This window comes from Ipomoea nil, unplaced genomic scaffold (assembly GCF_001879475.1).
Source record: "Ipomoea nil cultivar Tokyo-kokei standard unplaced genomic scaffold, Asagao_1.1 scaffold2826, whole genome shotgun sequence".
NCBI classification, from domain to species: Eukaryota; Viridiplantae; Streptophyta; class Magnoliopsida; order Solanales; family Convolvulaceae; genus Ipomoea; species Ipomoea nil.
Window position 1 is genome coordinate 1,377,642 of NW_017619254.1, and position 12,821 is coordinate 1,390,462.

General features: G+C 36.7%; 2 protein-coding genes across 3 annotated transcripts; one reads left to right on the plus strand and one right to left on the minus strand.

The window, feature by feature from the left end:
• Window positions 1–4,378, plus strand: LOC109158922 (chromatin remodeling protein EBS-like). Of its 2 annotated transcripts, none has more exons than XM_019306836.1 (6): window positions 1–108; window positions 283–396; window positions 1,064–1,406; window positions 1,525–1,593; window positions 3,524–3,650; window positions 4,075–4,378. In XM_019306836.1, the coding sequence occupies exons 2-6, from the start codon at window positions 324–326 to the stop codon at window positions 4,105–4,107; spliced, it is 645 nt and encodes a 214-aa protein (XP_019162381.1). In that variant the 5' UTR covers window positions 1–108; window positions 283–323; the 3' UTR covers window positions 4,108–4,378. The 2 variants fall into 2 exon arrangements, with proteins under 2 accessions (XP_019162381.1, XP_019162382.1); XM_019306837.1 differs by lacking the exon at window positions 1–108 and adding an exon at window positions 149–168.
• Window positions 4,379–8,493: 4,115 nt separating this feature from the next.
• Window positions 8,494–12,601, minus strand: LOC109158919 (endoglucanase 11-like). Its single transcript, XM_019306832.1, has 4 exons — window positions 12,018–12,601; window positions 11,724–11,924; window positions 10,758–11,012; window positions 8,494–9,229 (listed from the first exon to the last, which is right to left on the minus strand). Exons 1-4 carry the CDS (start codon window positions 12,492–12,494, stop codon window positions 8,582–8,584), a joined length of 1,581 nt encoding a protein of 526 aa, XP_019162377.1. The 5' UTR covers window positions 12,495–12,601; the 3' UTR covers window positions 8,494–8,581.
• Window positions 12,602–12,821: the final 220 nt, after the last annotated feature.

A 12,821-nucleotide genomic window follows, 5' to 3' on the forward strand; every position in this document is an offset into this window, starting at 1 on the left:
TACTATACGCTACACTAGTACACTCAGCTTCTTCTTCACTGTCCCCTGTATACGGACGGGCGAAACCCTCTCCTCCCTAACCTTCTCTCTCCCCATTTCTCCAGCTAGGTATTCTGCTTCTCTGCGCCCAATTGGAAGTTCTATTCTTCATTTCCGTTCCGTCTTACTGTACTCTCATTCCATCACCTGATAGCTTTCTCTCTCTAGAAATTCCAGCTCCCATTCTCTCCCTAGATGTATATATATGTACCTCTAACGAGTTGTTTTGGGATTTTCTTTCAGTGCTGAGACCGAGCTACTGCCCAGAAAGTGTAGGAGGTTTGATGGCGAAGACCAAACCCGGGAAGAAGGATCTCGATTCGTACACAATCAAGGGCACCAACAAAGTCGTCAGGCGTAATGAGAATTTCTTCTCTCCTCTTTTTATCTCTCTCCGTGATGTGATAAATTTTGAATTTTGGTCTTAAAAGCTATCTGCGATTTCTTTTACAGATTTGGTGTACCTAAAATTTGATTTAAAAAATGCTACTTGGACTCTAGGTCATTTGCTTTCTCCTCAAGCGTCGAAAATTTTGTCGAATTTCTGGTTGTGAATGCTTGATTTTTAGGTTCAGCAGTGAATTTTCCTGTTGTTGTGCTAGAATTTATTGTGTTGTTTATTTAGTTACCCGAGTCGAGCTATATGGATATGTGTGCACTTGAGCTATGTTTACACATATTAGTCCATGTGTTAGTTAGTGTGTTAACACACTGATATGTTTGTACCTAAAGATGACAAGCTTCCTTTTTTAAAAAGAAAGTTATTTAGGTGATCTTAGTTACTCAAGGCATTAATGGGAAAGCTATGGATAAATATAAGTATGCTATGTGCATACATATGATCCATATGTATGCTTGCATTTGCTTCTTGTTTCCAGTAATGAATCTTATTTTCCATATGCATCATGTGTTGTTGCTTGGTATGTAAGCTGGCATGGCTTCTTTTGCATATATTGTAGATAAGTAGACTGTATTTTACTCCAAATGACTTTTGAATATTATTAGCTAAAATACTTCTTTGCAGCCGGTGATTGTGTCTTAATGAGACCATCAGATTCAAATAATCTCCCATACGTGGCAAGAGTTGAGAAGTTTGAAGCTGACCACCGGAACAATGTGAAGGTACGAGTGCGGTGGTATTACCGACCTGAGGAATCAAAGGGTGGCCGCAGACAGTTTCATGGGGCCAAGGAACTATTCTTGTCAGACCACTATGATATACAAAGTGCACAAACAATTGAAGGAAAGTGCATTGTGCATTCTTTTAAGAACTATACCAAGCTGGATAATGTGGGCGCTGAGGATTACTTCAGTCGATTTGAGTACAAAACTGCCACTGGAGGGTTTACTCCTGACCGTGTTGCTGTGTGAGTTTCTCTTCCTTTTTCTATATAACTATTTAGAATTAGTTACAATAATTGGAATTTGAGCAATATTAAGTTATTACTTGCCTACTGCAGTGACTAATCTTTTGTCTTTCTGAAGGTATTGCAAGTGTGAGATGCCCTATAATCCTGATGATCTCATGGTTCAGTGTGAAGGATGCACAGATTGGTATGTGCTTTGTCTCTATTATTTTATCTCTTTACATGTTTGAATTCCAGTTGCTCCTTTACCTATGGGCTTACAGGTTGGATTGGTTAAGCAATTCTGATAGCTAGGCATTCGTTGCTTGTGAGAGGAATTAGGGAAAAATTGATAGTGCAATGTCAAACCATTCTAAGAACAAAATGCAGTTTAATTAATTAAAAATAAAGAGGAAGCTTATCGTGTCATGCCTAATGGTGCTGAATGAGCCGGTTGTCTCTAGGTGAGTTGAGTAATAATTAGGGCCATCCATTTAATTAATGGCTTAATCAAGTTTAATGATAGATAGGTTTATGCGGGGTTTATGGTGTAGCTTGATGGCTAGTGATATATTAATGACCTAATAATATTTAAATGGATGTATCTATTTGTTACTCAACCTATCTTGGCTAGTCCATAACCAAGCCAATTGACCCATTAAGCACCTATGATCATACCCACTAACTCTAAATGGTCATAAAAATTAGAAGAACCTAGGAAAGTTCACCCCCCTCTTTACCACTTATTATTCTTTGAATTGACAGTTTCTGCTTTAAACACATGCTGAAGATTTCCTGAAATAAGTTATGGGGGATTGAGAGTATTCATGGAACTGTGTGACTATCTTTTTTGTTATAATAATGATTAGAAATTAATTGTTGTTTACCTTAATTGCATCAATGATTAATACAACTAACCAATTTATCAGAATGAAAGTTTTCCTTTCACAGTAGTGTGTTTTTAGATCCCCATCTTCTTCCATAAGAATCTTAGAACGTTGTATCATATGGAAGAGCAATATCCATAGCTACTTGTAGTTCTTAATGTGGCTAAAAGGAAATAGCTTTTCTGTGTCAACCATGTAGAAAATTACTACTCATCCTAAAATATAGGTAGGTCTTATGTTTGTTTGAACATTGAGTTCTACAATTATATGAATAGAAATAGACTTAAGTTGAGCCATGTACTGCCCCTAGTGTATATTATATAGCCTAAAAACGGTTATGTACATGTGAGATCTTTCAGCACGTATTCTCAATTATTACCTAAGCTATATCAGTGAAGTGCCACCATGAGAACTGTTATGGATCAATACATGCTGTTTAACTGATGAAAACTAAAGCTTGTAGGCATCCTAATTTTGAGGTGAATGGAAAACAAGAATTAACTTGGAAAAAAATCAAGTGTGTTTAAAACCAAATAAGAGCCCTGGTGCTAAATGTCATGCTTCTGACTTAGTTTATCTTGATATGTGGGATAAAATTCTTCTTAGATTTCCAATATTATATTACATAACTAAATTGTTGCTTGCAATTACATAATGCTATGATTCTTTAAAGATACTGTCATCTACTCACTTAGATTGTCCTGCTGTATGGGGTTACAGTCTTATTAGGTTTCCAGTGCTATATCACTTAACCAGATTTTGCATTGCGATTACCAATTTAATAGTCTACATTTATGCTAACAAATTTATTGGTAGACAATTGGTCAAACTATTTTCTCCATCCTCCCAAAGTCTCTAGGTCAAATTTAAAAATGAGAAACTTCTAATGCCTGAGATGCTTTGGAGCAGATACGCTAGGTGGGGACTGCTGGTTTTAAGGGATCCTAATTCAGAAATGAATTGCATATCCATTAGGCATCCGTTAGAAATACATGACACCTTTACCAAGTTAAAAGAACAGAATAGGAGACTGTACCTTTTCTGGAAAGAAGATATGAGATCTCATGCGAATTTTATTTTTGTTTTGGAAAGTTAGAATGTATTGCAATTTTATTACAGAGTAATATATTGTATCTTTAAATTCCAAGTTTCATGACTATAGAGTTCTTTTCTACCTAATTGTGCAGAATAGCAGATGCACTTTTTTTTTTTCTCCTCACATTTGATTTAGTACAATTAATAAAATTGCAGGTTTCATCCTTCCTGTATGGGGATGACCATTGATGAAATAAAGAAGTTAGAGCATTTTGTGTGTTCAGACTGCTCAGGTGAAGAGGAGGCTAAAGTGCAAATGGACTCATTTCGTGTACCTCGGGAGGTGAGTGCAGTTTTCCCTTATGTTCATCATCATCTCTTTTGAGAAGCCAAAACTTACAATAAAATTTTAATTTAATTGGTGAAATAATGGTAATTTTCGTATTCATTTTTTGACTACCTTGTGCTGTTTGTCAAGTCCTATCCCTACTCCCTAGTGCTGTTTCAGTAATGAGCCAAGCCCACATATATATAAATAGGGTGTCCTAAGTGTATTCGAGACACAAATAGCTATAAACTATAAAGCATTTCTTTTGTTGAGAATGAGAGAGCTGAAACAGTGGAGATAAAATCATACGCCACTGTTTGCTTGCTTGCACCGACTGGACTTGAGTTAAAAAAGTGAATGAGAAACTAAATTTGTTGAGACTCATGCTTCTAACTCTTCATTATTTGTGTTCTTTATTCCATCTATTGTTTCATGCTAGGGGGAGACAAAGCGCCGAAAGAGAACTGGTTGAGCTTTGTGCAGCGGTGGGGGTGCCGGGAGGGAAGGTTTTTCTCTTGGCCAAAGCTCAGCATTGTTGTTGTGTTGTAAAATTGTACAGTGCTGATGATGCTGAGCTTTTCAACCAACTAGTAACTATTGCTTAATTTTGTGTACTAGTTTTGTAATTATGTATGTTATGTGTGTACTAGACTGAGATGGTAGCAAACTGATAAACTCCAGTTCTCTGCCATGTTGTGACCTAAAAAGGATAATATAATAGCTGGAGACTTTAGAATCCATTTCAAAATAAATTTTTAAAAAAAATGGAAACCACTGACCGGACTTAATTGTGGGTTCCGGGTGGTAGATTGTGGAAGACATAGGATCGAGTTTCGTTTTTTTTTTTTTTTTTTTTTGGTGGGTATCGGACATTGGTTTTCTCACTTAATGGATCAGTGAGTTACCTTTATTTATTCATGTTGGGGGTGTGGAGGTTCTAGGGGTGAGGAAACTTGCCTTTTGTAGGCAAAAAATAGAAATCACACTAAATCTGACTATAATATGTGGGTCAATAGCACTCTTTTGACAACTGAGTGAAGATCAACATTAATATAATATAATATAAATGTGATATAGCATTAGATTGTGATCACAATATTGCACCTTCACTGCACAAACAGTGCACGCACTACAAATCAAATTCTAAAAAGTTGTATAATTTGCACACGGGATACAAAAATCAATTTTGAACTCTGTAATTTACACGCAAAATAGAAAAATAAAAAATAAAAACATATTTGTTATTTACTGAGCAACTAAACCCACACCTCACGCGTTTAGCGTCACTGGCTTTCATTTGTTTTCACTTTCAACCCTCTCTGTTGGCTTTCTAAATTAATTATAAATTCTGTAATTTTAAAAAATAAATATATTTGTCCATTATAAAATTTGATTGAATTTTAAAATATTTTTCTTTTTTTAATATTTGCTTTCCTTAGTAGATTGCATTTGATATTTATATCACCAATACAGATTCTCAAAAAACAATGTATATATTAACAGTTTTCAAAAAAAAAAAAAAAGTTTTCAAAAAAAAAAAAAACAATTAACAATCAATACAAATTTAATAATGGTATCGGGAATAAAAAGAGTTGGTACACAACTTACTGCCATTGTTACTTCACTATTAATTGTAATTATTAATACAGTGTGAATGCAATTAGATTCAAAGCTAACTCATGGCATTAACACCTTGGTTAATAATAAATAATCAATGCATCAATGCACAACGGAAATGACAATATCGGCTATAATCCAAAATGACGTCGCGTGATTTGGGCGGGAAAATGTAATGATTTCATTGGTCAAAAGTTATGACTTTATTATATAGAAAGGAGTTAATACTCAAAATGGTCCCTCGACTATGCCATAATTACCAATTTGGTCCTCAACTACCATTCTTACTCAATTAAGTCCTCAACTATGTAACTTTTACTCAATTAAGTCCTCAACTATACAATTCTTACCCAATTTAGTCCTCAACTATACAATTCTTATCCAATTTAGTCCTCTGTATTAATTTGACTGTTTGTTGACTGTCAAAAGTCGGGATAAAATTATAATTTTACAAGATTTCTCCTTTCTCTCCATTTAGCAGCGCCAAACCATGCAGCAATACACTCCGATTAGATTTCGATCGTCAAAAAATCGTTGGAAATCAAATTCATAGGCTATCCGATGCATAACCACTACTTCGATACTGACAGGTTTAGAACCCAACCAGAGCTTATTGCTACATGGTTTGGCGCTGCTAAATGAGGAGGAAGGAGAAAACTTATAAAATTACAACTTTATTTTCACTTTTGACAGTCAACAAACAGTCAAATTGACAAAGGACTAAATTAGGTAAAAATTGTATAGTTGAGGACTTAATTGGGTAAGAATGATAGTCGATGACCAAATTGGTAATTATGACATAGTCGAGGGATTATTTTGGGTATTAACTCTATAGAAAGATAGTAAGATGTCTCAAGTTTTGTCAATATAGGTTCTTCATGTATATATGTGCAGAATATGTGCAACAAGTAGCATTTTTCATTAATATGTATATGAACTGAAATTGAATGATTGAATTGCATATATACAAATGCAACAGACAATGGGTTTTGGAATTTTGGCACTTCATCTACCCGAAAGCAATGAATCTGCAGAGATAGAAGTGTCGATCGCCTGCTACAAGAAGAAAACACAGAAGGAAAGGAATACCTCACAAACCTCCACATACATGAATTGATAATGAAAAGAGTCTGTTTGCCTGTGTTGTTAGATTGTGAATGTATATAAACCCGATTTTTTGTGTTGTTAAACAAATTTGGAGAGTATAAATTAGGATATGTTTGAGCTTTTATCTTCACACTAAACATGTTTAGTGTGACAGTGCTCTAAGCTGAAGCTCGTCATCGCTGCTCTGGTTTGTGGTTGTTGTTTAGCTAGGTTGCCTCGCCGGCGAGATTTGTGAAGACGAAGCTCATCGCCGCGGCTCTAGTTTGTGTTTGCTCTTTACCTAGGTCGCTGGTGGTGAACACAAATTAAAAGCTACTCCGTATTATTTTTTAATTCATACTTGGGGCTTGTTTGGTTATCAGCGGTAGCGGGTTGTGTTAGCGGTTATCAGATAGCGGATTGTATTAGCAGGTTTGACCAGCAGATTGTATTAGCGATTTATAAAAAAGTATTTAGTAAAATTATCTATTTAGATTAGCGGTTAACATGTAAAATGACCATAAGGATATACATTATAATTTATAATTTATAATTCATAATAATAATTAAAAAAAAAAAAGAACGAAAGAAGGGAGCAGCACAAGCTGCTCCCCTCTTGTATTCCCACTTTTCCTACCGTCCCACATCGGTGGGAAAAGTGAGAATGGAGCCTTGAGGCGCCTCAAGGCTCCACAAATTTGTTGCCCATCCCAGATGGGCAACATTGAGGAGCTGTTTTGGCTCCTCAAATTAAGGAGCCATTTCGGCTCCTCATTAAGTTTTAAGTTTTTTTTTTTTTTTTTTTAAAAATATATATATATATATATAAACAGGGGCGTTTTGGAGAAAATTTAATTTTTTCCAAAATGCCAACTGCAAACGCTGCAAAGTGCAGCGTTTGCAAAAGTAGCGGTTTGGAGCAAACCGCTGCTAACCAAATGATTTTTTTTGGCGGTTTGACCATGTCAAACTGCCAAAAACGGCGGATCCGTCAAAAAATGACGGATCCGCCAATAACCAAACATGGCCTTGGATTGGGAAAATAATTCTAGATATTACTGTCCATGCTAATTTTGAACAAATAAGCAAGTTTTACAGTGGAGAAGAGAGTAAAATATAGAAAAGTTGAAGAAAATAAGGTGAAATATGCATGTGAAAGCTTAAATATTTTAATTTCCGTCCAGCAACAACAATGTTGGACGGTATTTAATACTACCTACCATTTTGCTATTCACCTACTAGTCAATTCTGTTTTCCGTCCAACGAGTAACCGTTGGGTGGAACGTTTAGCGTCAGTCGAAACTTCCATCCAACGTTTAGCGTTGGATGAAAATACCGTCCAACTTTTCGTTCATTCCTTTTTTGTGATTAAAAATTGTAATATTTTACAAATTACCGATCAATATGATTATTGGACGAAAATAGTGAAATTTACATCAATGTAACTTCTTCTAACCATTCAGGGTTGTGAAAGTTCATTCACATTTGAAATTTCTAAAATGTTATATGAACTATTTGTTTTTGGCACAATTGCGTAAAAATTGTGTAGAAATCACAATCTCACGTTGTTTATTAAATATGGTGACAGAAAGCATATATTTGACAGGTTCCCAACCATCTACACATTCTATGGTGGAAAGATGATCTCATCCCATCGCATCGGTGATTGCATTACTGATTGAGCCACTTTTCAAGATTTTATTCACATGCCTATTGGCTTCCCCACCGACACAACCACCACCCTCCCCAACTACATGTGTTATATGCCTTTGTACTACTTAAAAAAATATAACATAAACCACACAAATTTAGCTTAATAGTTCAGTAGACAGTATTTGAAAGAAGGGATCAAAGTTCGAATTTCAACAACAACAAAGTAAGAATTATGTTTAAAGTGGACAAATCTTCTATGCGCACTAACATTTGGCACTATTTGCTGAGTCATTATGCTTCCTAAATGTTTTATCGAGTTGAATGTGGAACCTTTGGGGTTGAGAATTTAATCTTTTAGAAGAAGACAAATATAACATATCAATTCATATCAAAGTATTAAAAGTGCTTTTAACTTTTCTATGATACATTAGACATCTTAATTTTAAGTTTTCAATGTTAATGGGATAGAAAGTGATGGAAAATGTTATATTTTATAATGATAAGTTGAAATCTTGAATATTGATTTGATCTATTGCCATAATTCCATCCATATTCGAGTATTTTTATAAGTATATTGGCTTTTTCTGTTTTTAGATTGAGGCGATTAAGCTATGATTGTTTAAGAAAATCAGCTTTGCAAAAACGCCGACGAGCGGTGCGGTGTTGTATGTACACGCCTCAGTCTGCATATAATTCCCTCTCCGATCATCAAAGTTATCTCGTCGGCCTGGTCCTCCGACAAGCGCCCCGTAAAGCACGTTCGGGTTGGGCGCGTTGCGGCCGTACCAATTATCATACCCCTGAGTGCACCCGATAAAACCCTGGTTCTCCCTGAACGACACGATGGAGGCGGATCTGTGGTGGACCCGCTTTGGGTAATTTGGGCCGAAGCCCACAAGATAGCTCATGTTATTCGGGTTGGAGCCCAATATGTAGTCCACTTGCGATCTCACGAACCCGAGAATCTCTTCGCCGTCGGCCTCTCCGGCGGGACACCTCAGCTTTTCGCCGGAGCTCCTGAGGAGATCCGAGTACAATGTTAGCAGGAACGACGCCGACGAGACGTACTGCATGTTGTTCCATTGGCGGACGTATAGGAGGCCGGCCGGCGTCCGCTCGACGTTGCCGCCGGCGCCGTTCTTGTTCAGGCACGAACACACGTAGTGTTCGGCTTTGGACCGGTACTGCTCCAGAACGTCACGGTGGTGGTGGTTCCGGTGCCTTCCTTCTTGGAGCATCTGTACTTGCCAAACATGTAACAAAACCAAAAAAAAAAAAAAAAACAATAAGAATAACTATAACATTTATACCAACGATCGTGTAGTGTGATAGCATCCTATTACTATTCCAATTAGATGATCATAAATTCAAACTTCGGTGGTTGAACTTAGATTTTTTAGACTGAAATAGTTTAAAAAAGTATAGAACACATATTACCTTGTAAAGAATCACGAGTATTTCAAAAACTATAATATTTATCCCTTGCCACAACGTTGGAGAACATATAGTGTGAGTAATGTTAATTCCCAAAATATTGGGGGTCCCCTTATGAACGTACCATGTGGTTCTAGCGACTGGCTTGTCATATCAATTAAGACACTGCTCCCTCTAGATCTACTTATATTTTTTAAAATCTATCAATAATATCATAACTTACAAAAACTAAGTACAAGAAAATTTCATACAAGTTGCTCATACAGTCAGACATTGACTTGAGAGTTATAAAATTATAAATTCATTTTTTTTAGTTTAAATTGATTAACAGACAATTTAGACTAGTTTAATTTATGATGATCTTTCACCGACTAAATTTAACATACACACTATCAATGATTGTGCATTTTTTCTTGTCACTAAATATTGAATGCAAATTTTTTGGTAATCCAAAAAAATATTGGGTTTAATGGTATGGAGAATTTGATGGGTCTCTTTTAAAGGCTGTCATGGTACGGTATGAAAGCACGTGCCTGGTTGCAGCCATGCAGTGTGATTTTATGCAAATTCGATACCTTAATTTACGCATACTTCATCAGCCACGTTAGACTACAGCCTTAATTATTTTTTATATTTTATAACATAATAAAGTGGGATTATAATTTCGAATTTGACTGAAAGAGAAAAAGCAGATTTGACGGAGACCAACGTCGGCATTACCTTTTATTTTTTATTTTTGGAGGGAGGGGAACAAAACGCCCTTTGATCACGGTTTTATTTTACTTAATTCATTTTCAAACTTCTAATCCCTAATTTCACTCTTACTCTCATCTAAAGAAACGAAAAGTATTACCCTAATTCTAGACATATCAATCAATCAAAAAAGGTGACCGACGAAACATGATTATCCTAAATGAAAGTCCAAAATTTTTCATACACAATTTTCTTAATGTGATTTATCTCTCTTATATGATGATAAGAACAGTAATCACATTTGCCCCCTAATTACACTATTCACTCGAACAACTAAGGCCTTGTTTGGTAAATGACTGGTATCTGTTAGCTGATTTAGTTAATTAGAAAATATAACTAATTGATAACATTAGCTGATTGTAGAGAGGTGTTTGGTAAACTAGCGGTTAACTGATAGCTGTTTGGTATAATTTCTATTTATATGCAAACAGTTATACTACTCACTCAAGTCAACAACTAATTTAAACTTTTCCAGTTTCACGATACTGCCATGCCGCAGTCATATTTGAAAATGAACACCATAATAGAGAGAGAGAGAGATTGATAATTTAAAAATAAAAAAATATAATTTGAATTTACCTGGGAAGCAATAATTTGAAGGCCAGCATATTTAACGTCCCAGCTGAACTCAGTAATGGCCCAGGTGGTGCCACCAAAGGAGTGACCCTGCTTTATTGCATAATCCAAATACTCTTCATTGTCGGTGGCTCTGTATAGCCACATCGCTGCCCACAATAACTCGTCCCCATACCCACTCAACGATGCATAATAGTTTTTCGCCACTCCCACGCTGCTATCATACTTCCCCCTATACTTCTCCCCAAACTCGAACAACTGCGCGTCCACATACACACACATTAATATCTCACAATACCCTAGCCCGACTTGACAGAACATGCGAAATGACAGTAACTCAATAACTAAACAGATAAGAGTTAAATATGCCGATATGCACAAAGGATCTACTCACTTTAAGTATAATCCTCACACTGTCAGTGTCGAGTTTCAGATTTTAAATTTTCTCGTAAATACTACCTACTGGTTACTAAGTTAAACTAATCTCGGTATGACATTGACTCTCTGTGTTGATATATTACTTCATTGAAATAGAGTCAATAGTATTAAACAAAAAAAGGTTTAATTATTTTCTCATGATTAATAAAATTATTAATTTTGATTTAATTTATAATCTTGACAACTACAAGTCAACAATTTTTCCACGAAGGAGCTAACAATCGGTGGACTCGTGTACGAGTAAGACCAGTCGATAATGTTGCGATGATTGTGGTCGTAAAAGGTTTTCTTATCATGCGGATTTACGGGGCAATTAGATTTCATGTCGGTTACCAATCTTGTCATTGAATGACATAATTATGGCTTAATTCAACTTTTCACAGATCTTAAATATTTTTAGCATGGGGAATATATTTAAATAGAAAATTAGAGGAAAATATCAATTTTCAATAGGAAATTGTTTTTTGTCAGTTTTGGTAGTACTTTGTAGTTTGTGATAATGAAATTAAAATGTTTTAATTTAGTGCGTACCTGCTGGGCATGGTGCAACAAGAGGTGAGAATAATGCGGATTAGTTTTGCGGAACACGATCGAGGCGGCGGCCATGGCGGCGGCTGTCTCTCCGGCGAGATCCGACCCGGGATTATTCTCGTCGATCTTGAAAGCTCGCCGGGACGTCGTCATGTCCTCCGCCCGCTGCCAGCAGTAGTGATCGGTGTCGCCATCGCCGACCTGCAAAAATCTCGGCATTTTATCGCCTGCAAAAAAGTATGTATAAAAGGGAAGAGAAAGCGAAATTACGGAAATGTTCGTTAATCGTTATACCTCAGCCCATAACACATTGGGGCTAGTATGGGCTTTGATGAAGTAATCAGTGCCCCATTTTATGGCCTCAAAGGCGTGCTCCAGTTCCCCTGCACCCGCAATCTCCGCGCCGTACTCTATCACTCCCCATGACAGCATTGTCGCCGTGAACGCCATCGGCAGCCCAAACTTCACATGGTCGCCGGCGTCGTAGTACCCGCCGACCAAGTCCACCTTCTGTTCCAGGCCGTCGGTCAGGCCGGAATGGTGCCGCCACGTCACTCTCTGGTTGTACGGCAGCCGGCCGGACCTCTGCGCCTCGAAGTACAGGAGAGACTTGGAGAGGGCGTCGGCGTAGTCGAAATTGGGCTCGCCGGCGGCGAGAACTGGGGAGAGAGACAGGAAAACAGAGAAGAGTCTGAGAAATTCGGAGAAATGGAGATAATGTGGGGCCTGATTCCTCTCCTTTCTCTTCCTCTTCACCATCGCCATAGCCATTCGCCTTCTTCTCCTAAAGACGTTTTAGGAGTGAATTTGAATCGAAGGACTAAAAGTACAGAGAGAGAGAGGGAAGAGCAATGGACAGGCTTGTTTTCATAAAGTTTATTAAAGAGACCTCACTCTCGTACCCATATTTTAAATTTGGACAGTCTATCATTCTTGATTAGGAAAAAATGATATTAACATTGATTACAAGTTTATTTGTGATTAAATTGTTATAATCTCAACCTAATAATTTGGAGGCAGTTTGGTCAAGGAGAGAATTAGGAAAAAAATTACTGTGAGAACAAAGTAATAATCAAATTTTATTGTTTGGTAAGCATG

Bases quoted from the DNA above. Each gene is read 5' to 3' on its own strand.
- LOC109158922 (XM_019306836.1), top strand. From the start codon at position 324: ATGGCGAAGACCAAACCCGGGAAGAAGGATCTCGATTCGTACACAATC. The intron at 1,594-3,523 runs GTATGTGCTTTG...ATAAAATTGCAG, and splicing joins TGTGAAGGATGCACAGATTG to GTTTCATCCTTCCTGTATGG. The intron at 3,651-4,074 runs GTGAGTGCAGTT...GTTTCATGCTAG, and splicing joins CATTTCGTGTACCTCGGGAG to GGGGAGACAAAGCGCCGAAA.
- LOC109158919 (XM_019306832.1), bottom strand. From the start codon at position 12,494: ATGGCTATGGCGATGGTGAAGAGGAAGAGAAAGGAGAGGAATCAGGCC. The intron at 11,925-12,017 runs GTATAACGATTA...AGATTTTTGCAG, and splicing joins CCAATGTGTTATGGGCTGAG to GTCGGCGATGGCGACACCGA. The intron at 11,013-11,723 runs GTACGCACTAAA...GTGGACGCGCAG, and splicing joins TGTTGCACCATGCCCAGCAG to TTGTTCGAGTTTGGGGAGAA.